Source organism: Oncorhynchus nerka, linkage group LG14 (genome assembly GCF_034236695.1).
Source record: "Oncorhynchus nerka isolate Pitt River linkage group LG14, Oner_Uvic_2.0, whole genome shotgun sequence".
NCBI lineage: Eukaryota > Metazoa > Chordata > Actinopteri > Salmoniformes > Salmonidae > Oncorhynchus > Oncorhynchus nerka.
In genome coordinates this window covers 50,816,729-50,839,798 of record NC_088409.1, presented here as the reverse complement: position 1 = coordinate 50,839,798, position 23,070 = coordinate 50,816,729, and the positions used below count along the sequence as shown (strand labels likewise).

Genomic DNA, 23,070 nt, shown 5'->3' with positions numbered 1-23,070 from the left:
CATAGCTGATGTTTTGGCAGTGTAAGAGGTGGAACTGTGTTGGAATTGTCAAATTGGCAAGGAGCTGCTCTTGTGATCATTGTCACGAAGCCACACCCACCCCACTTGCGTTGGAAGTTCAGAACGTGAAAGTGTACGCTATATAGAAATAATGACGCTCAAATTGAAAACCATTAAATGTGACCATGAGGATTTCTATCAGCCTAATCGAGGTGTAGATACAAATGAACATTCCAGTGTTCGGACTTGTAAACATGGCTGTATGGCATTTCTCTTAATTAAAGCGACTCGGTGCAGCCAATGGCAATGTCTGCTTTAGGTATAACGCTGGGAGCTGCTTCTGGATTTGACAGCTCAAAAGCAGTCCCACCTCTGACACTGTCAAAACATCATCTATTTTGGCTAAAGAGAATCTGAATATATTTCTCCCAAAGTCTCCACCCTCACAAAGCCAAAGCAACCCTCCCATGCGCAAAGCACTTGAATTGAAGCAGTTTAAGCACTGCCTTCGCCCAATCCTAAAACATCCTAATAACAAAAAAGCAGAACTTCTGCTGCTTGTCATCTCAAGCATCCCATTCAGTTCCAACTGATTCTTTGGTCTACACGCAGAATCTGCCTACAAGAGATAATACTGTTATTTTATGTTTGCGGAATTGTTTAATAATGTAATTATGTTGCATAACAATGTCTGTAATCTTAATTTGAACATTTTTGCGTTTCATTTGTGTCTGAAAAAAACTACAAAAGGTTTGGCAACCTACAGAAACATGTATTATAAATCATAAAATCATATATAGCCCATTTCTGGCTGTGGTAACTAGTGGAAACCATAAATTGAACATCAAAGGAACCCCACCTTTCTGAAAAAACTATAGCTTGGACAGAGGGAAATTTCCAACAGTGACATCACTGACCCCATGCACTGCTTTTTCACGCAAGTGTGCCAACAAGATCTGACCTTTTCCGCCTAGTTCTAGCAACTATGATGGATCCGTAACCAGGCCAAGCTTGGTTTGGTTCAGCTCAGTAGTGTGAAAGCTCTCATTATGCCATGCTTAGATATTTGCTTGTTAGACCAGCAGTAACCACAATAGTTCAACATCATCTGTTGGGAAAGTTCACATCTGCTCCTTCCTTGTTTAGGGTTTAAAAAAAAATTGACTTCAGAACTTTTAATTTAAGAGGCAATCATTTCATCCAGACTTTTTACTTCTAGATTCATCTGGCCTGGCTCTTGCAAAACAAATACAAGCTAAACTAATTGCTGAGGATCCCCTACGGATGCATTAGGATTATAGTAGAGCATGACAGTGAAAAATCAAGCCGCTGCATCGAGCAGAAAGTCTCCATGAATCAGGTCTTGTGTGTGGGGGGACGACGACAGGCAGCGGCGTGGTAGTGGCGGATCAGTAATCATCGGGGAGGCAGTCCAAATGAATACTTCACCGGCAGCCGCCTCGTTCTCCATCATTAGGGCACATTACAGGGCCACAATATACATCATTAAACCGGGCACAAACTATTTATTAAAAGGCAATTAAGGAGACAAGAGTATGTCACTTCTCCCTGTAGTATTAATAGGCAGTAAAACGGCAGAGGCTTAAGGCTAATGCTGAACTTCCAGTCAACCTGACTAATGGCCTCTAGTTGTTCCAAAAACACAAGACGACCCTTTGCCTGGCTACCCAAACTCCTTGCTCTGGCCTAATGCTTTGCCACGCCCACAGACATTAGTTCCTTCTCTGCAATGTCTGGATCTGAGTAACTCCATGACAATTTCTAGAACGGAAAAAACATTCTAACCGTTCTGATTGGTCCCAGAAACCGATGGGCTGAGCAAGAGCCAGAATACACGTGTGTAAAGCCTATGGGTAAATGGGTGAAAATGTGTCAATGGCTTTGTTACTCCAATTGGTTAGAGGTGATCCAATCACTGATTACTTTGTTTGGTACAACAGCCCTCAATTTGACATCACCACAAACGACTTCAATGACGGCAATCTCAGACTGAAGTTCGTAGCAAACGAAAGAGCGTCGGCAAAAAAAAATGCAAGAAAAGGCAAGAAGACTCTACCCCTACCCTTCAATATAGTTATTTCTGTTGAGTCACCGCTCATGAGAAAGAACCTCAGAAAAAAGGGTTCTACATCAAACCTTTTTCATGTAAAGAAACTTGTCATTTTAGGGTTCGATGTTGGGTGAAATGGTTCCAAGAAGAATTATCCTACAAAGGACAAGCCAGAGAACACTGTATGGCACCTTTCTATTTAAAGAGTGATCAAAACAAGGTGGTGTGATGTCAGCACAATGTACACTATGAGCCATAAATAAATACTGGGCGGTCAAACCTGGCATTTCAATGGATATACAGTTGGGGTTAAATATGTAGTCTCAGTCATCAACCTGCTGTTTATTTAAAATTAAAGAACCCAGTTTTGTCGTAGTAGAGGTGCAACCTTTTTTCAATACTTTAGAGCGGTTATTTGCCGGCGTGTCTTGATGACACCACACCTGACATTCACACTTAGTTAAGGGTACATTACTAATTTTTTTTACAAATGGCACAAAATTTGACCACACGCACACATCCAAAACTAACTGGGAAAGGTCAATCACTGCAAAAAATAGCAGGTCCACATAAATAAATGCCTTTAAATAAAAGTAGCATTACAATGTGAAAATTGTGGTGACTTTTGTCAACTAGTGACCGGACAAAGGAGAGGAACTAGATTTGTGTAGCAGGATGACAGATTGTGTGTGTTTGTTGTGTGGGTGTTCATTGTACGAGTGTTAACATTAATCTGTTTTTCAATAGTTTGCCTGTGCAGGTTACTTTAGTGATTTCAGTGTGACCAGACCACGTTTCCACAGATAAAAGAAAATGTAATCCAAAAAGCAGACATTCACATAACTGCCACTTAATAAAAAGGGAATTGAAAGATAGAGATAAGATTCTGTTTAAAATAAATATGGCTTTGCATATGTCAATCAAGATGACAGATCTGCATGGGTTTCTTCACTGGTCAAATAAAGCTATAGTGAGGGACCTGGGATTTGCTAGTAACTTTGGTAGAGGGCAGGAAGCAAAGCATTACAAAATCACTGACACACATGGACACCACATTCAGTCATGAATATAAGGCACAAAAATACTTCACATACTAGCTAGCATGTGCTCAAAATGAAACTTCAGGTTTTGCATAAAGGTAGATTCAGCTATACACATTTCAGAAGGGCCGATATCAGGCCGATATCCACAACAACAAAGATAGTGAAGAGAGGGGATAAGAGAGGCTAATCTACTCCGCAGTAGTTGCCCCTCGACTATCACATTTGCAGGAGAGTGAAACGACCTCCCATGCACATGTGAAGATGCTCAGTATGGGAATGTGGGTGCTCAAAAGTACAGCCTATTGTATAGCGTTTATTCTTCAACAGCTTTGTTTCACACTGCTGCTCGTATCGCTGAGTCTCAGTTTAAAGGAAATGCTTCGTAGCATTGGAGATGTGCAATAATATACTACAAGATCAATAAATAATTAAGGAAAGTGATATAATTTTACAATCATACAATTTGCACAATATTCAACATCAAATACACCCCAAAAATGTTTTGTCTCAGTATCAGTGCCAAATGTAATTTTTATGAACTCCCATAATTTATGTTGTCTCAGAACAAACTGTGGCAGTGGAAATCAAACAGGACTCAAATGTTTCGCTGACAAAAATAAATAAAACAAATTAAAACAATATAAACAAAATAAAAACCCTGAGATTTCAGATTCAGATGCAACATTAAGGTCACCCCTTTTACTAAATGCGTCACAGGGGGGTAGATGACAAGCAGCCACCAGATGTGTCAGTTACCGGCTGACCAATGATGAAATCCAGTGGCTTTGGCAGCCGTGACCCTGATTTCAACCAGTTTTACTCTTAAGACTCTTTCTTGCATTCAGCGGCTTGACACGAGGAGACTGTGTTGAGGTGTGGGTGAGGTGTTCAGCTGATGCTTAGGGCACCACAACACAACACTCCTAACCATTCAGTCCACATTACAATAGGCCTCAGTGCTCTCAGCCATCAGGCCCATTCATTCTACCCACTGGAAATCCAGTAGTACTCTACCCTGCTAGTCTAAATTAGCACCTCCCCCTGGTGTCCCTGTGTCACTGCCCCTGTGTGAGGGTGGGGCTGAGCGAGGTCACTGGGTAAAGCTCTTCTTGATGGCCACCTTGGGGAAGAGTCCGCAGAGCTCTTGGACGATGCGGGCGTCCACCTGCGAGCAGAAGGACACGTCCAGGAGGAGGAGCTTAGGACACGCCTGCAGCAGCTTCCTCAGGGAAGAGGAGCTTACCATCCGGGTGCCTGTCAATCAACAACACAAACATACCACATGAGTGAGCAACATTAATGTGACCACTCAGAAATACATAGATTAATCAGATGGGCAATTACAGACAAATAATAGTGAATACTGTGTTATAAACGCTCCAAGTAAAATACTATATCAAATATCAGGTGTGAACATAAAATGACTTTATATAAACTTGTGTGAGACCGAGAGAAAGAGATATAGATTAAGAAAGAAAGGGGGAGGTAGTACCCACCCAATATGTCGAGGTGCTGCAGTGCGGGGCAGTTGGCAGCCAGCTCCTCAATGTCTGAGTCGCACACGGTGCGGTTGGCGGTGAGGAAGAGCTTCCTCAGGCACGGCAGGTTGCGGGCCAGGTGCTGGAAGCAGCCCGAGCTGCTCTGCAGTGTGGAGCACCATCCCAGGTCCAGCTCCTCCAATAGTCTGCATCCTGCAGCCAGCTCGGCCAGGCCGCGCTCCGTCAGGTTTCTGCAGCGCCACAGGTCCAGGGAGCGCAGTGAGCGGCAGCGGACAGCCAGCATGCTGGCCACCACGTCATAGTCGTCTATCTGAAAGGAGAACATAGGGGTGGTGACCTCATTGTGGTTAAGAGTTAAGCTGATCCTATAAATGTCTATCTGGCACAAGAGAAGGGTATGATAGTGAGTGCATTTGTGGGGGGAATCTTACCATCACACAGCTCCCCAGGTTGAGGTGTCTCAGCTCAATGCAGAACGTTACGATGCTCAACATGGCTGTTTGCTGCAGCAACATAAACAAAGCAAGAGAGAGAAAATGTCACGGAGTTAAGTTTCTATCAACTCACCCAAAATATGATGATTGCACCCCTTTTTGTACACACACAGTAAAATGAGACTCAGGAATGTGTGTCAAAGGTGTCACTTCAAAAAGTACATTAAAACAGGTCTACCCATGTTATTCAATATCTCTCCAAGATGACTTGGTCTGGCAAACACACAACAACAGTATTAGGGTAGTATAACATTTCAAAACGTAAATAAATACATTTGCTTATCACCTATCCACCATTGCAAGACAGGGATAGAGGTGAGATGTCAATGTGGAACTGTCAACATGCCACCGAATGGCAATTGAGTGTGCGTGCCGTGTACTTTAGCAAATATCTTGAACGTGTACGTGTGTGTGTGTTGTGGTCTCTTTCTTTGCCTTTTGACAGTCAGAGAACTATTTAATTATACCAGCGACAGCTTAATGACAGACAACAGGGCTGGACAACATAGGACTGCAGACACACACACACAGCCTGCAGTAAACAACCCGAAAGCCTAGACCTTAACCTCACTGCACTGGAAAGACTACAGTATGATGTCTGCCTTAGGAAAAGGCTGAAACATGAAAACAATACTCAGAAATGCTCTGTAAGGTTTTGTAGCAAGCCTGGGCGAGAACAGTGACCCGAGCTCTGAGTTCATTACAAATGATGACAGCAGAGAATTAGTCCTACGTAAACCACAATGATGCCATCCACAGGTCATGCATCTAATAGGAAACTCAACTACCTCTTAACCCATACACACCGCCAATATACCCATGTGCATTAGCCTAAAAATAAGGCATAACTTGTGTTACAACATCGTCTCAGTATATGCAACTCAGCTAACGCTTTTAACCAAAGTGACAATGCAGTGAGTGCATACATTTTTAGTGCGTGATCTCTGTGGGAAATGAATCCACAACCTTAGTGCCGGCATCATGCTTAAGTTATGGGTGCCCCAAGGTTCGATACTCGGCCCACTACTGTTTACAATCTATATAAATAACATCGGTAATGCTGTAAAATGCAGATGAAACAGTGTTCCATTGAACCATTTGTTGGCCAAGCCTTTTCACACTTGAAGTCTGATTATAAGCACTGCGGAGGACACTATTGGATCTAAAGCTAGTACTAAATTCAAACAAAACACATGCTTTTTTTCTAGGTCCCATAACCCAGATTTAAAGGAATTTGTAATTGCTGGTATGAACAGTAGTCACAAATTGAGCGAGTTCCTTCCTACAAATATCTTGGCATCTGGCTTGATGACAAACTGTCATTTAAAAAAACATGGCACTGAGCTGGTAAAGATGGTGAAGTTCAAGGTTGGTTTCTTTAACAGGAAAAACACTTTTGTTAATAGGAAGGAAATTGTCCAGGCCACTTATGTCTATTTGGGATAATGGGGATATTATCTATATGCATGCAGCATCATCTACACATAAACCAATAGATGCTGTTTTCCATTGTGCCCTCAGGTTTATTTTTGTTGACTGTTATAGATCTAACCATTGTGTTTTGTATCAAAAAGTGGGTTGGGCCTCTTTGTATGTAAGGAGAGAGCAGCATTTCTTTGTGTTTATCTACAAAGCACTCATACAGAAACGTCGTATGCATCTATCATTAATTCAATTTAGACATACAAATGACCAAACCCGGTCTCAGGCTTGGATAACACTGGACGCCCCTTCGGTCTCCACACAGTTGGGTAAAGCTGCTTTTAGTTGTTTTGAGCCCTTGATTTTGATTTCACCTTTATTTAACCACGTAGGCCAGTTGAGAGAGCAAGTTCTAATTTACAACTGCGACCTGGCCAAGATAAAGCAAAGCAGTGCGACACAAAACGACAACACAGTTACACATAAAACGTACAGTCAATAACATGTGGAACAACGTACAGAGCTCTCTGAAACGAGATGTTCTGGTCCCACTTGGTTAGTTCAGAGTAATGATCGGAGACATCTATGTTGATAAATGGGTCTGTTTTTCTTAATATGGTTTGTAATTTTGTATATTGTATGTGTTTGATGTATTTATGGAAGGCTCATCTGTAAAAGAGACCCTAGTGTCAGAATGACTTTCCTATGAAAAATAAATAAATAAATAAATGCTCTTACCACATTCTTACCAATTGAGCCACATCTCAAATCACTCAAATCTCTGTTAGAAATTTAGAAAGAGGGGGAATCTAATAGCAACAACTAGGATGGTTGCTAATATGACTAGGACTGTTCCTTTGGCTTCTGGACAATCAAAGAAAGTTTATATGAAAACCAATAGAACAGGAGAGAAATGCTGTTTAATGGCATGAAGTCTTCATAAAATAATTGCCTCCACACTTCTATGGTTGGATTTTTGGTAGGCTACTTTGAAGCAGGGTAAGACTTTCCTCGTTACAGGGAAGTAAAACTTTCAGGTTTCAAACAATTGGCACAACGGTCTAAGGCACTGCATCTCAGTGCTAGAGGCGTCACTACAGACCCTGGTTCGAATCCAGGCTGTATCACAACCGGCCGTGATTGGGAGTCACAGAGCAGCGCACAATTGGCCTAGCATCGTCCGGGTTAGGGTTTGGCTGGGGTAGGCCGTTATTGTAAATAAGAATTTGTTCTTAACTAGTTAAATAAAGGTTAACTAAAAAAAAATCAATGTAAAAAAAAAAAAAACTCATGCTTACATTGCAAAGTGGTGGGTGACACGCTAGTAGCCTGCCTACCGTTGACTATAGCCAATGCACTCGAATGGCAAATGGGAGGCTCGCTTTAATTACGAGTTGAGAAATACAAATTGTAACTCTTTTTAAAGTGTGGCCATCAAAACAGTTAACAATTCTAAATGCAATCGTGTGCTATTTGTTACGCAATGACTGGGCTTATAAAAGGATGTTTCACTCCAGTAGGCTACCAGCTTTTTGAGGAGCTGCTCTCGAGCTGTCTGACAGTTGACAGGCCATTCCGCTCCTCAGACTAGGCTCTGTATGATGTACGAGTGTGATAAGTAAGATGCATGATTATGGCTAACGAAAATACACACTTGCCAATTTAATTCCAGTAAATTATGCAAATTAACCTACAGACCGATAAGCATGACCGGTCAAATGCATTTTTGGTGGCTAACCAATTAGCATCCCTATTTAGCATACAGTGCCTTCAGAAAGTATTCACACCCCATTGCTTTTTTCAAATTTTATTGTGTTACAGCCTGAATTTAAAATGTATTAAATTGAGATTTTTTTTTCACTGGACTACACATAATACGCCATAGTGTCAAAGTGGAATGTTTTTCAAAATGTTTACAAATTATAATTAAAAATTAAAACCCGCAAGGTCTGGAGTCAATAAGTATTCAACCCTTTTGTTCATGGCAAGCCAAAATAAGTTCAGGAGTAAACATTTGCTTAACAAATCACAAATTGCATGGACTCACTCTGTGTGCAATAGTGTTTAACCCTTTAAACCCCAATATAAATTCTAGAAGGCTGCTGTAGATTACTGAGAATTTTCAAGATAAAGCTCATTCTCACACATTTCAAACAAACCGACATAGCTCCAAAACAAAGAACAAAATGACAATTACAAGTTAACTTATTAATGAATAGGTTGGGCTCTTTAAAAACTATATGACACCACATTCATGTCAATGGGAATAACACTAATTTTGTCTTCCATTGTGTAAAGACACTATCAAAAAACGATTAACACTCAACACAACAAAAAAAACTAGAGTTTTACATTTCAGTACATCTGACTGAATTACTCACTTAAAAATGTACCAAGCACAACCCATACTTATAAATATTATTTACATATGAATAAATCAAATGATCCAAAATGTGATCAGAGGACAATATCCAGAAACTATTTCAAAACACACACACAAAGTAGTCCATTTGATTGACAATGATTCTTACTTCTGTAACAATGTAGAAATGCAAACAACTATTCAAAATGTAGGTAACCTCTCTCAATAAGATTTAGTACAGACCAGGGCTGACACAAAATGTAGAAATAGTAGCCTACTTTGACAATTCAGTGAATGCAACAAGTATTAGATAGAGACGGAAAAAGAGAATATACAAAACACAACAACTGTTCAGAGACAAAAGACTTGTAGGACAAATTCATATTTCATACTGTCACTTTAGCGTTTGCATTTAGCCTACAACATGGAACTTCTAGATGCATGGCCCCATCCTGCAAAGTGGCATAGACCACCCAAACGGAGGTTTCTACATATCTCCCATTTTTTACACTGCGTCCACTCTGGATACACACAAAACACCCTCTCTTGTGCCCTTCAAACTTCACCTGCTTTCAAATGAGCTACATCTTGGTCCACACACCCTGGTGCCACACCCGTCTCCCCTCTTCCTGCCACTGTAGCAATATCAAAGTGAATGCACAAGCAGCATTTTGAATGCCTTCAGGGACCAGCGCCTGTGTTTTCTGGGAAGGGGCCTTTGCAGGATCCCTCATAAAATGTACGCTTATGATGGCAATGTTGAGCACATACGTCCACCATTTTCTACCTGTGCGTCCAACATTGTAATAGCTCCTCAGTTGGTCAAGATGGTCAACCCCCGCCCACGTTCTTGTTGTAATCCATTACAAGCTCTGGAACAGATAGAAGTTCCTACTACTTTTAAAAACAACTCCAAAACACATGCCACTGTCACTTTAGGCCCAGGCTGTGTGGTACAAGGGTGAATGGTGGGACTTAAGGCAGACACGCCATGGAAGTGTAGGCTCCCCTCTCGGGTGTGCCCCCTCTCCCTCTACTCTTGTCTCCCTCCTCTTCACATCTCTATCCCTCCAATTATTTCTAACTCCTATTCCTCCCTGCCTTTTACTGCTGAGCCCTGACTCTCCACATCACTTCCCTCACTTTCACTGACCTGGAAGAACAGTAACAGAGGGAGAGGAGAGGAGCAACAAATAGGATACAATTGTAGTCAGGAACATAATCTCTCTCCCCGTCTCGCTCTTCCTTCCTCTACACACACTCTCTTCCTAATAAGGGGTGTCCATAATAAATTGTGTGATAAAGTTAGCTACACGCCTCCCATTCCACACATGCACGCACACACACTTTCTCTCTCCTCCAATCAACTCCTGCTTTCTTGCCTGAGACTAACTACAGAGTTCACCAATGTTAGGTGATTTGTTACGAAGCTGGGACAGTTTCCAAATTAACTGCATCGGTAGAAACGGGGCAAAACAAGCAACGTGTTAGCTGGCTATCTGCACCTAGCAAACCATAACCTTAGACCAACAGATAAACACAATTTACTCTAGCCTTCATTGCAGTGGCTAGTTAGCAGGTTGTATATAGTAGTGAAAGTGACAGCTGAGGTTGACGTTTCGTGAGCGCTGTCCAAATGTACTGCTACACACAACTTTTCTTGCCTGACAGATTAACTAATTAGCTGTAGCAAGCAGTTTCCATATAATTACATTGGTAGAAACAAGAGAAAACAAGCAACTAGTTAGTTGACTATATACAGCTAACGTTAAACACTGCAACTATTTCCATGAGACAGAGAGCAATCAGTCGAGCTTGACCACTGGCACGGATGTGCAACCAAATGATGATTTACTAATCTGTGAGCTATTCCCCAAGTTTCACAGCATCAAACATTGAAGAAACCAAACTGCTGTTTTACTTATCACTTTTCGAAGAGCAAGGACGTGTGCGAATCACCAACCAACATAGATAAAGCCTCGTTCACAGTGAAAAGTCATGTCTGCTTCTGCGATGTCATATTCAGTAATGAAGTTTTTTTTTTTAAGTCAAAATGACAGCATACCCTGTTTCCGGTTGATGACAACAGCCACGGCAATATGACAACAGGTTGTTAGAAAGTTCATTTTTCAATATTGACAGAGATATTGTTAGAAAAACAAGGCCGTTCGTGGCATTACAGTAATTTAAAGAAAGGCCGTTGACGGCCGTTTGGGTTGTAAAAGTTAATATGATTTTTGAAAGACTACCTCATCTCTGTACCCCAAACACACAGATAATTGTAAGGTCCCCTCAGTTGAGCATTGAATTTCAAGCACATATTCTACCACAAAGACCAGGGAGGCTTTCCAATACCTCACAAAGAAGGGCACTTATTGGTAGATGGGTAAAAGCAGACAGTGAATATCCCTTTGACCATGGTGAAGTTACTCATTACACTTTGGATGGTGTATCAATACACCCAGTCACTACAAAGATACAGGCGTCCTTCCTAACTCAGTTGCCAGAGAGGAAGGAAACCACGAGGCCAATGGTGACTTTAAAACAGTTCAAGTTAGAGTTGAATGGCTGTGATAGGAGAAAACTGAGGATGGATCAACAACATTGTAGTTATGCCACAATACTAACCTAATTGACAGAGTGCAAAGAAGGAAGCCTGTACAGAATAAATATATTCCAAAACAAGCTTCCTGTTTGCAACAAGGCACTACTATAATACTGCAAAAAATGTAGCAAAGCAATTCACTTTTTGTTGTGAATACAAAGTGTTGTGTTTGGGGCAAATCCAATACAACACATTACTGAGTACCACTCTCCATATTTTCAAACATAGTGGTGGTATGCTTGTAATCATTAAGGACTGGGGAGTCTTTCAGGATAAAAAAAAATCAAATGGAACGGAGCTAAGAAACAGGCAAAATCAGTGAAGACAGTGAATGTGGCAGAGTTACAGTTTAGACTTAAATCTACTTGAAAATATATGGCAAGACCTGAAAATGGTTATCTAGCAATGATCAACAACCAATTTGACATGGCTTGAAGAATATTGAAAGGAACAAATGGGCAAATGTTGCACAATACAGGTGTGAAAAGCGCTTAGATATTTATCTAGGAAGACTCACAGCTGTAATCATTGCCAAAAGGTACTTCTACAAAGTATTGACTCAGGGGTGTGAATACTTATGTAAATGAGATATTTCTGTATTTAATTTTCAATACATTTGCAAAAAGTTTTCACTGTCATTATGGGGTATTGTGTGTAGATGGGTGATTTTGTATTTTTATTTAATCAATTTTGAATTCAGGCTGTAACAACAAAATCTGGAATAAGTCCAGGGTTCCATTCAGAAGGCACTGTACCTCTATCTTTGTGCGGTAGAGCACTAGCCGGCGCAGTTGGGTGAGCTTGGAGATGTGTGTAAAGGCCTGGGGGTGGAGGCGTTCGCACGAGGACAGGTTGAGCTCCTGCAGCCCGGGACACGTCTGGGAGATGACCTCCAGACACGGTTCACTCAGGAAGTGACAACACGACAGCTCCAGACACACCAGGCTCCCGCCACATGCCTTCATGAAGCTGAGGGGGAGGAAGGGGAGGAAGTCAAGACCTGTGTTGTGGCGTGGCAACACAATATTAACAGGGAAGTTCCGGATTTGACAACTTTATGTTAGTTTCAGTCTCAAGATTTATTAGTTGCATATACGGGATACACATGGTATACACCGAACAACTAAAAAATGCTTACTTGCAGGTTCCTTCTCGACAATGCAACAATAAATAATAAAAGGTAAGAATATGAACATAAAGTAAATGGCTCAGTAGAATAAACATTTTAGCACAAGTAAAATACAGAAAGGTACAATTTATAGTCCAATATTTACACAGATGGCTCCTCACCCTGAAATCAACAGAAGTGATGGGCACACACATGCCACACTGAAGACGGAGACAAATGAACCACAAATGTCCAGATCCTCTAGCCCCCCAACCCCATAACTCACCTGCTGAAGCCAGTGAGGGTGAGTGCTCCACGGTTGCCGGTCCAGGAGAGGTTGAGTCTCTGGAGCAGGGTGCAGCGGCCCTGCAGGTGGCCCAGGGAGGTGTCACTGAGGCGAGGCCAGTATGGCTGCAGGCTCAGCTGGATGTACTGGAGGGGGTCACAGCAGTGCTGGTGGAGTAGCTTACAGGTCTGGGTTAGGCGACATAGGTCGGGCAGGGTCAGGTGGCTGACTATCAGCTGGATCAACTGCAGGGGGAGAGGGAGGGAGAGATAATTACAGAAAGAGAATAAGAGAGAAGGGAGGATGGTGGGAGAGGGGGGTAGAGGGAGAGAGAAATATAAATAATGGAGGAAGAGAGAGGGATAAGGAAAGCAAGAAAGAAAGCAAGACAAATGTAAACAGACGGGATGATGTCAGGAAGAGCAGATTAATATAAAAAAAGTGTATGTGGCACACACACAAAGCAATATTCTTGTGGCAGTGAGTTTCAGTGTGGCAGTGAATCTGCTTGTTTGTGCAATATGGATGTGTGCTTCTCTCAGTAAGACAGAGGTAGAGAGAGAATAGATGTGTGTATGTGTGCAGTGAATAAACAATACCCTGTTGAACACAGTGTATCAGCAAGCAGATAATAGCTATATTGTATTACACACACACACACACACACACCGGTCTGGAGAGTAGTACATAAAACCAAGAGAATAGCCAGTGTTTTTAAGCTTGTCTTAGAGAATATGACATGTCTTTATGACATGAAAATTACTAAGCATAATATCAAATATCTCCATGGGTCCAAGCCAGTATGTTTAGGTCTATGGGAGATATCTTTTGTCCAATTAAGTCCTCGCAAAGTGCAAAAACTGCCCAAGATATCCTAAGCATAAACATTTTCAGGACTACACTCAAAGCTGCATTATGTCACTTTTTGGGTGACCCGACCGAATTCACATAAAAAAAATCTAGATCACATGTTATAGATCTGTCATTCTCATTAAAAGCAAGTATAAGAAGCATTATATCTGTTCTATGTGTGCCATTTCTATGCTTCCATTAAGTTTCACTTCTGCATATTTTACTTTCAGTTTTGTACACCAGTTTCAAACAGCTGAATATACAATATTTTTGGTTATGGAAAATATTTTTCATAGCGGTTTAGATGGTACAATGATTCTCTACACTGTACTTGCTTGTTTTAGTCACAAACTGAAATCAGGCGAACTATTCACATTTTTGCAACCAGGAAATGGCGGAGCGATTTCTGCATAGTCCATCTTTAAAACCAAAGCGAGAATTGTTTGGAAAACAACATCTTGCAATTGTCCTGCAACTATTGCTGTTTCGTGGACAGAAAATGCAGCCAGCAGCCATATACGAGTGTTGTAGTATATGTGAGTGTCTAATAGCGTATTCTCCCTACCTCGTAGGGCAGTTTATCGAAGTATCCATTCCCCAGGTTAATGTGCTTGCCATCCCCGGCCTGTCGGAAGGAGGCTCCCGGGTCAGACAGCTCCTCATCACTGTCACTCAGGTCACAGATGTCGATCCTGGGCATCTTATAAAGGGAGAGGATGGGCCTCTCTTTCTGGCCGCGCAGGACGACGGCGTCCAGCTCTGTGTAGTACTTTAGCAGGGAGCTGTTGACCTCCACGCGGATCAAGTTGGTGGGGAAGCTCAGCTGCTTGATGCTGGGGGAGAACTGCCTGGCCTGGGGGGTCAGCACCTTGGTGGGCTCCTCAGCCCACAACACCTCCCACCTGGGGACAGACAGAGGTACACCTCTCAGGAGGTACACACGCACTCACCACTCTTTAGTCTGAGACATTCAGGGCAGTTTTCCCATACACATACTAAGCCTAGTCCTGAACTAATAAAACGTGCTCAATGGAGAATCTAAGTGGAAGTGCTTCTTATTCCGAGACTAGGCTTAATCTGTGTCCGGGAAACCAGCCCATAGAGTACAAACATGAATTTAGTTGTGGTCCTCTGTAGCTCAGTTATTAGAGCATGCAATTGCAACGCCAGGCATGGGTTAGAGTCCCAGGACTACCCATTTGTAAAAATAACATAAGAAATGTGCACCCATGACCTTAAAAAGGTCCAATGCAGCCGTTTTAATCTCAATATCAAATCATTTATGTGTAACAATTAAGTACCTTACTGTGATTACTTTTGACCATTTTAATTGATAACAAACAAAATAGTTTCTTAGCAAAGAGCAGTTTCTCAAGCAATACTTTTTCTAGGACTGTCAGAGTGGTCTGAGTGGGGAGGGGGAAACTGAAAACTAGCTGTTATTGGCAGAGAGTTTTGGAACTCTATCTTATTGGTCTATTAACTAATTAATAGAAAAACTCCATTCCACAATTGAGAGCATCTTGACTGGCTGCATCATTGCTTGGTTTGACAACTGCACCTCTCTCAATCGCATGGCACTACAGAGGGTGGTGCGGACAGCCCAGTACATCACTGGGGCAGAGCTCCCTGCCATCCAGGACCTCTATATCAGACGGTGTGAAAGGAAGGCGCAGATAATTGTTAAAGAGTCCAGGCACCCAAGCCATAGACTGTTCTCTCTGTTTCCACACAGCAACTGGTACCTGGGCAACAAGTATGACACCAACAAGCTCCTGAACAGCTTCTATCACCAAGCCATAAGACTGCTAAACAGATAACAAAATGGCTACATGGACTATCTGCATTGAACCTTGTATTACATTTTTATTTTTGCACAGACTATGCACACACTCACTCTATGCCCAATCAGTCCTTAATTTGCTCACACACACAAATACTGACTGTAAACACACAAACGCTAGTCTGTTACATATCCTGATGCCTAAAACTCCAATTAAACGGTGTCTCAAATAGCCGCCTGTCCCTTTTAATAGCCGGGCATCGGCACAAATTTCAGCACATAAACACCTGTTTCAAATAAACCCTGGGTGTAAATGAATTGTTTGAGGTTACCATGGACACAGCTTTGATATTACTACAGTCATGTGCATTAAAAACATTCTTTAAAAATGCTGTCATCGTTGCTAACCATGGCGCCACCAAAAAGAAAACACGGCTTGTGATTACCGGTACCGCTCTCCATGGTGCTGAATGGCAAAATTGGAGTGTATGATAGGCAGCTTAGTCTTTGCAAGTCTGACCTGCGATAGATTTGTTATTATAATGGTCACAACAAACAATGTGGTAGTCTTTTCAAAATTGTATTGAGCAAGCGTGTGCATTAAGGAAATAGACGACTGACTCAAATAGAAGCCCGTCTCAAAATACGCACCGGTTGTGTTGAGAGATTGAAGTAAACGAACAATCCCGGCTATTAACTTAAGTTTTACGGTATATATTTTTTTTAAACCTTCATTTTATCAGGTAAGTTGACTGAGAACACATTCTCATTTACAGCAACGACCTGGGGAATAGTTACAGGGGAGAGGAGGGGGGATGAACGAGCCAATTGTAAGCTGGGGATGATTAGGTGACCGTGATGGTATGTGGGCCAGATTGGGAATTTAGCCAGGACACCAGGGTGAACACCTCTACTCTTACGATAATTGTCATGGGATCTTTAGTGACCATAGAGTGTCAGGACACCCGTTTAACATCCCATTCGAAAGACCCCAATTACTGCTCTGGGGCATTGGGATCTTTTTTTTTTAGACCAGAGGAAAGGGTGCCTCCTACTGGCCCTCCAACACCACTTCCAGCAGCATCTGGTCTCCCATCCAGGGACCTACCAGAACCAACCCTGCTTAGCTTCAGAAGAAAGAAAGCAGTGGGATGCAGAGTGGTATATAGGGAAGGTGTGAAAGTGGCTATGGATGAAAAGCAGAGATTTCACAATAGAAGATTTGTCAAACTACATTTCTACAACCCAAGTCCCATACCACCACTGATCCTTACCTGATGTCTGTGGGAGGGTTCTGAGAGAAGGGGTTGAGGGAGCAGGCCATGATCTGGACAATGGCCCCCGGGTGGTAGGTCTCCAGCACCTCCACAGCTGTGGGGTAGACGGGCTCCTCGAAGGCCAGCTCGATGTAGTCCTGGCTATGGAAGGCCTTGGGCGTGCGACGGAAGGGCAGAGGTGCGCTGGCACACTGCTCCCACCACGTCCCGTAGGCCCTGAACACGGCCGTCTGGGTGAAGTCCCCAGAGCTGGGGTAGACGTTGGGCATGCCGGCCAGGTTCCACATGGTGTACGACATGCTGTTCTCACTGCCGTAGTGGGAGCTGAAGTCCAGCACCTCTATAGGATAGGATAAGGTTAGTCCATCTGATCCCAATCCACCAGACAAAAGCACACAAACACACATTTTGGGAGGAGCACAGTGTCAGCTCCAGTGCAGCACACCTGGAGCTATTTTAAGGGGTTGGACTAAGTGCCTTTCTCAAGGGCACAATAGCAGGTGAAAGATTATACCTTTGGCATACTGTTCCACCTCCACACTGATGGGCAGGGTGGCCCGCTGGCCTGACTCCACGGCCCGCCTGCTGGTCAGCGCCTCACCCCGAGTTCCGCTCCTGGACCGGCGCCGCAGACAGATATAGTAAAACATGCTCAGAAGGGTTAGCATAGGGAACAGTGGGTCAGGGGAGCAGTGGGCTGGGTGTGGCTTGTGGGATGAGGCCCCAGAAGCCCGCCTGGCTCGGGAGGTCGTGCTCAACACAGCGCAGGCTACAGGCCTAGCCACATACAGGACCTGTGGGTTAGGGAAAGAGACAAAAAGACACACAAGGCAAGAGTTAGAAAAGCAAGACAGAAAAAGATTCCCCATTGATCTTCAAGTGCTAGTAGTAAAACCTTGGGCATATTCTTTTATTTCTTCACAAATTCTTCACAAATAAGCAAATGTATCTGTCTAAGTAATGGATCGAAGTCAACTTTATAGCTTGCTATTACAATAATAGATTTGATTAAAAACTAAATGTTTCTTGCTCATGATGTTATTGAGTGCTTGACCTCACAATAAGCCAGATTCAAGTAACTTCCACTGGGGTTCTGAAACTTGAAGCATTGTGGCACAATCAATAATTGCAACATTAATTTCAATCTTCATTTGAACAAGAGGGCTTTGTGTTAGAGCCTATTTCTTCCTATTTAAGAAATAAAAGGAAGGCCTACCTGTTTGACAGACAGATTTAGGCTATAGGCTGATATGTCCATAGATTTGGTCGTTCAATTACTCCACCCACCATGCACTCTTTAAATAGCCTACCTCCATGTCAGTGAAGGGCTGTTAAGTTAAATCCAAGACTCAAATTGAGGGGGTATGAGAAGGTGCCATAAGCCTGCCTTTTATTAAAGAAAATGTCAAAAAGTAGAGGCCGTCTTTGTCGTCTTAAAACAGTGCCTTCGGAAAGTACTTTTCCCACGTTGTTAGGTTACAGCCCTATTCTAAAATTGATTGGGGGAAAAAAACTATGACAAAGAAACAGGTTAAGACATTTTTTCTCATTTATAAAAAAAAACGGAAATATGACATTTACATAAGTACTCAGACCCTTTACTCAGTACTTTGTTGAAGCCTTGAGTCTTCTTGGGTATGACACTACAAGCTTGGCACACCTGTATTTGGAGAGCATCTCCCATTTATTTTCTGCAGATCCTCTCAAACTCTGTCAGGTTTGATGGGGATGCACAGCTATTTTCAGGTCTCTCCAGATATGTTAGATCGGGATCAAGTTCAGGCTCTGGCTGGACCACTCAAAGACATTCAGAGACTTGTCCCGAAGCCAATCCCGCATTGTCTTGGCTGTGTGCTTAGGGTCATTGTCCTGTTGGAAGGTAAACCTTTGCCCTAGTCGGAGGTCCCGAGCACTCTGGAGCAGGTTTTCATCAAGGATCTCTCTGTACTTTGCTCCGCTCATCTTTGCCTCAATCCTGACGAGTCTCCCAGTCCCTGCCGCTGAAAAACATCCCCACAGCAATGATAACCACCATGCTTCACAGTAGGGATGGTGCCAGGTTTCCTCCAGACGTGATGCTTGGCTTTCAGGCCAGAGTTCAATCTTGGTTTCATCAGACCAGAGAATCTTGCTTCTCATGGTCAGAGTCTTTAGGTGACTTGGTCACTCTACCATAAAGGCCTGATTGGTGGAGTGCTGCAGAGATGGATGTCCTTCTGGAAGGTTCTCCCATCTCCACAGAGGAACTCTAGAGTTCTGTCAGAGTGACCATCGGGTTCTTGGTCACCTCCCTGACCAAGGCCCTTCTCCCCCGATTGCTCAGTTTGGCCGGGCAGCCAGCTCTAGGAAGAGTCTTGGTGGTTCCAAACTTCTTTGATTTAAGAATGGAGGCCACTGTGTCCTTGGGGACATTCAATGCTGCAGACATGTTTTGGTACCCTTCCCCAGATCTGTGCCTCGACATAATCCTGTCTAAGAGGTCTACGGACAATTCCTTCGACCTCATGGCTTGGTTTTTGCTCTCTCATGCACTGTCAACTGTGGGACCTTATATAGGTAGGTGTGTGCCCTTCCAAATCATGTCCAATCAATTGAATTTACCACAGGTGGACACCAATCAAGTTGTAGAAACATCTCAAGGAAGATCAACGGAAACAGGATGCACAAAGGGTCTGATTACTATTGTAAATAAGGTATCCGTTTTTGTATTTTTAATACATTTCTAAAAATCTGTTTTTACGTCGTAATTATGGGCTATTGTGTGTAGATTGCTGAGGATTTTTAAATTTAATCCATTTAAGAATAAGGGCAGTAACGTAACAAAATGTGGAAAAAGTGAAGGGGTCTGAATACTTTCCGAAGGCACTGTATAACAGCGCTTTGGTCCGCAATGTTTTATGCTAGAAACAAGCTGTAAAATACAGAGGAAAGACGTGACTCGGATGCATATGGGAATATCATTGTTTAGTTGACATTCAGAGGCTGAGCTACAACCTTCTATAGCCGAAGAAACAAAAACTAGACTTTACTTGGGAAGTAATCTAATTGTCACCATCAATTGATTAAGCTACTCACTTTTTGAACAATAAAATATGTTTAAACCCAGACAGCTTTTAGGGAAACACTTGTAACCTTCTCTCATTAGGTTAAGCCACGAAAGAAGAGTAGCCAGCAGTTAAAACTTACATTTTTATGCGTGAGTAGACCTACTCTGTCTGCGTAGGCCTAACTTTTGAAGGTACCAAGCTCAGATTCCTAATGAAGTCTTAGATTAATTATTAACAGGGACAGTTTCGTTGCAAACAAGACACACTGATTTGGCATGCAATTCCACGTCATTCTATGTCATTTTAATACCACACAAATTACAGAAACTGTCCCTATTAATAATTACATCTGAGGCGTAATTAGGAATCTGAGCTTGGTACTTTCAAAAGTTAGGCCTGCCCAGACAGAGTATGCTTACCCACGCAGACAAATGTAAGCCAGCAAATACGATGATAGATTCACCCAATGTTTTTACTATAAGTGAGATCTTTCCACCCCTACTCTTCTCCACAGTGAACCCACAACCTTCTGGCTCGCAGCCCTGAGCACTATCAAAATGTCTGCATTGCCATGTAACGCTAACAGGACAAAAAGTCAAAGAAGTGAAGGCAAATGGTAGACATGTTCTCTGCTATCCATATTGTTTTAATTATTATTTGGAGTTTAGGGGAGGGTCACTTGTTTTTCAAAGCATTCAGGGAGGGTTTAGGTTAAATAGATTTTGCTTGAGGGAGGGCCATCCATTTTCATTTCAGAGGTCAGACTTTCTCCATGTAACCCCCTTATGACAACATTTACTCCCTAAACTGACATCATATATTTTAGTCTACAACAGTTTGAGTATTATTCTCTACCTTAGCAGTATGTATGTTTTTTGGTTTGCTGTCTGTTTCTTCACACCAAACAGATGTTTGCTACAGTACCACTCTGCCACACGGTGGAGAAAATGGGCTAACTCTCCTTGATAACTAGTCCTGATGATGTCACTTTGGTTGGAGGTAAATAGCAAATGGGCTCAAGGAGAGGGATATACTACAAAGCAAGATCAATGAGTTAGCCAGCTAACTTGTCTAAATATTCTGAAAAAAACATTTACATTTTATTTTTTAAGATGAGCTTGAAATAGGCATGGTCTGATTGACCCAACAACCAAAACCATATTTCTTAGTTGAGCTTTTCTAATGAACCAGATAGCTGGCTTACTTATTGATTCTGTGGTTCTGTGTAGCCAGTTGGTAGAGCATGGTGCTTGCAACATCAGGACTGTGGGTTCTACAGGGACCAGTATGAAGAAAACACATTCTGAAAATGTATGCACTCAACTACTAGAAATCACTCTGGATAAGAGTGTCTGCTAAATGACTAAAATGCTAAATGTAGTACATCCCTCCGTTTTTGGTCAGATAGCACACAAAGCACTCCCCCAATGAGATCACACCACTCATGTTATTATCGAAGTTCACACTGTAGTTTCAGCGTTACACAAAAACGCCTAGCCTAGGCTTTAATGTTACATGACTAAAATGAGGAAGAACTGCTGTCGTACTTCCTGCCTAACCATTCGGTTTTCCAATAACACAATCTTCCTCTTTGGTTAGGCCTAGGCTATATCAATGTCATAAAGCAATCAGAAATTATAGCCTGCTCCACCACATGAATTTAGTCTCAAACCAACAGATTGGAAAGCAAGTTTCCTTGCAAAGATACTGGCAAAAGGATAAAAACATTTCAGCACCAGATAGATAATACCTTCAAAAAGTAAAATTATTGTATTATTGATAAACAATACTTAAAAGTTGAGCTGAAACATCAAAGCTTTAGATGTTCCTTCACAGATGTGTGTCAAATTATCTTTCCTCTACTTCCCTCTCCGTGGGCCTACCCCCACCCCAGCCAATTTTTGTAGCTAGAATCCCTTTAGTTTCCACAAATTCTTGACATAGCTAGCTAAGCTAACCCTACCCCAAACATCTGTCAACTAGCGACAGAACATGCCATTGCAGCAATGCCAGATATAGCTTGTTACGTCGTTGTTGTTGTTACGTTAATTAGTTGTTCTTGTGATGTAGTATAGCTAGCTAATGAGAAACCATGGAACACACATTAACGTTAATCACCCAGGAATGTGGCTAGGTTAGCTGTGATTATCTTGACATATGGTGGACCAAAAAATAAACCAGTAAAAATAAATATAATTTCAGCTAAAATGGATGCAAATGCTCACTTAATCTAATATTCAGAAGACATGATAATATGACGTTTGTAACTGAATAACATGTAAGTGGATATTGTAGCCAGATAGCTAACGTTAGCTAGCATGATTTGTCTAGCTAGCAAACGACCAACTACTGTGGCAGACTCAATAATAAGAACAAACATAACAAGGTTTAATATGTACTTACGTTAACAGTAGATCAAATTAAGCATTCATATAGCAAGACTGTCTTTGTTCCATATCTGAGATTATTTTTGCAGAAATCCTAAAACGGCAGACTTTTGTTCTAACCACTTCTGTTTACATCGAGTAGTAATGCCTATGAAGCAGAGCATTGTGGGAATTATAGTCTTTTGTACTGGAAATATATTTATTCTGGTTGTGTGTGATTATAATCAGGAATTTTAAAAAAGTGTGAATAAAACATTTGTCTGTCAGAATTGACTGAGAATGTAGTGGTGTGACATTTATCCTCTCCTAACAGAGCACTCTCCTGCCACAACCTGCCTCTGACCTCTCAAGGCAGAGGGACTGCATTGTTGGCTGTCCGTCACTCACTCACACACACACACACACACACACACACACACACACACACACACACACACACATAAAAAAGAGAGAGAGAGAGATATTAATGTATGCTTCTGGTCATGTCTTGGCTAGAATTTGCATAGATGAATGACTTGTCCAGTCACTTTGTCTCTCTGGTGCATTGAGGCCCTATTGTCACCACAAAAGAGCAGTGGGTCTCTACGGAACCCTCAGCAGCCAATCACAAGCCAAGCTCTCATTAGCAGGCGTCCTTTGTGGGTGAAGAGAGCCGATTAATTACCTTTGACTAACAGAGCTGCATTTCTCTCTTTCTATCAATTTGAACCTTTTGGGGGTTTTTTGTAAAAAAAAAAAAAATACATCATTTTCATGAACATCAAAAACTTTTTTATCTTTGAAGCTTTGATTTCAATTCAAATAGCCAAATATATTTGGCATCAGAAATTAATT

At 42.0% G+C, this 23,070-nt stretch overlaps 1 protein-coding gene across 2 annotated transcripts; it reads right to left on the bottom strand.

Moving 5' to 3' along the window:
• Window positions 1–2,387: 2,387 nt before the first annotated feature.
• Window positions 2,388–22,393, bottom strand: LOC115141400 (F-box/LRR-repeat protein 4-like). Of its 2 annotated transcripts, XM_029680220.2 has the most exons (9): window positions 22,253–22,393; window positions 17,317–17,596; window positions 16,800–17,142; window positions 14,308–14,644; window positions 12,891–13,135; window positions 12,252–12,465; window positions 5,045–5,116; window positions 4,611–4,923; window positions 2,388–4,368 (listed from the first exon to the last, which is right to left on the bottom strand). In XM_029680220.2, exons 2-9 carry the CDS (start codon window positions 17,468–17,470, stop codon window positions 4,205–4,207), a joined length of 1,842 nt encoding a protein of 613 aa, XP_029536080.1. In that variant the 5' UTR covers window positions 17,471–17,596; window positions 22,253–22,393; the 3' UTR covers window positions 2,388–4,204. The 2 variants fall into 2 exon arrangements, with proteins under 2 accessions (XP_029536080.1, XP_029536081.1); XM_029680221.2 differs by lacking the exon at window positions 22,253–22,393 and having other exon boundaries at window positions 16,800–17,140; window positions 17,317–17,399.
• Between the last annotated feature and the right edge of the window lie 677 nt (window positions 22,394–23,070).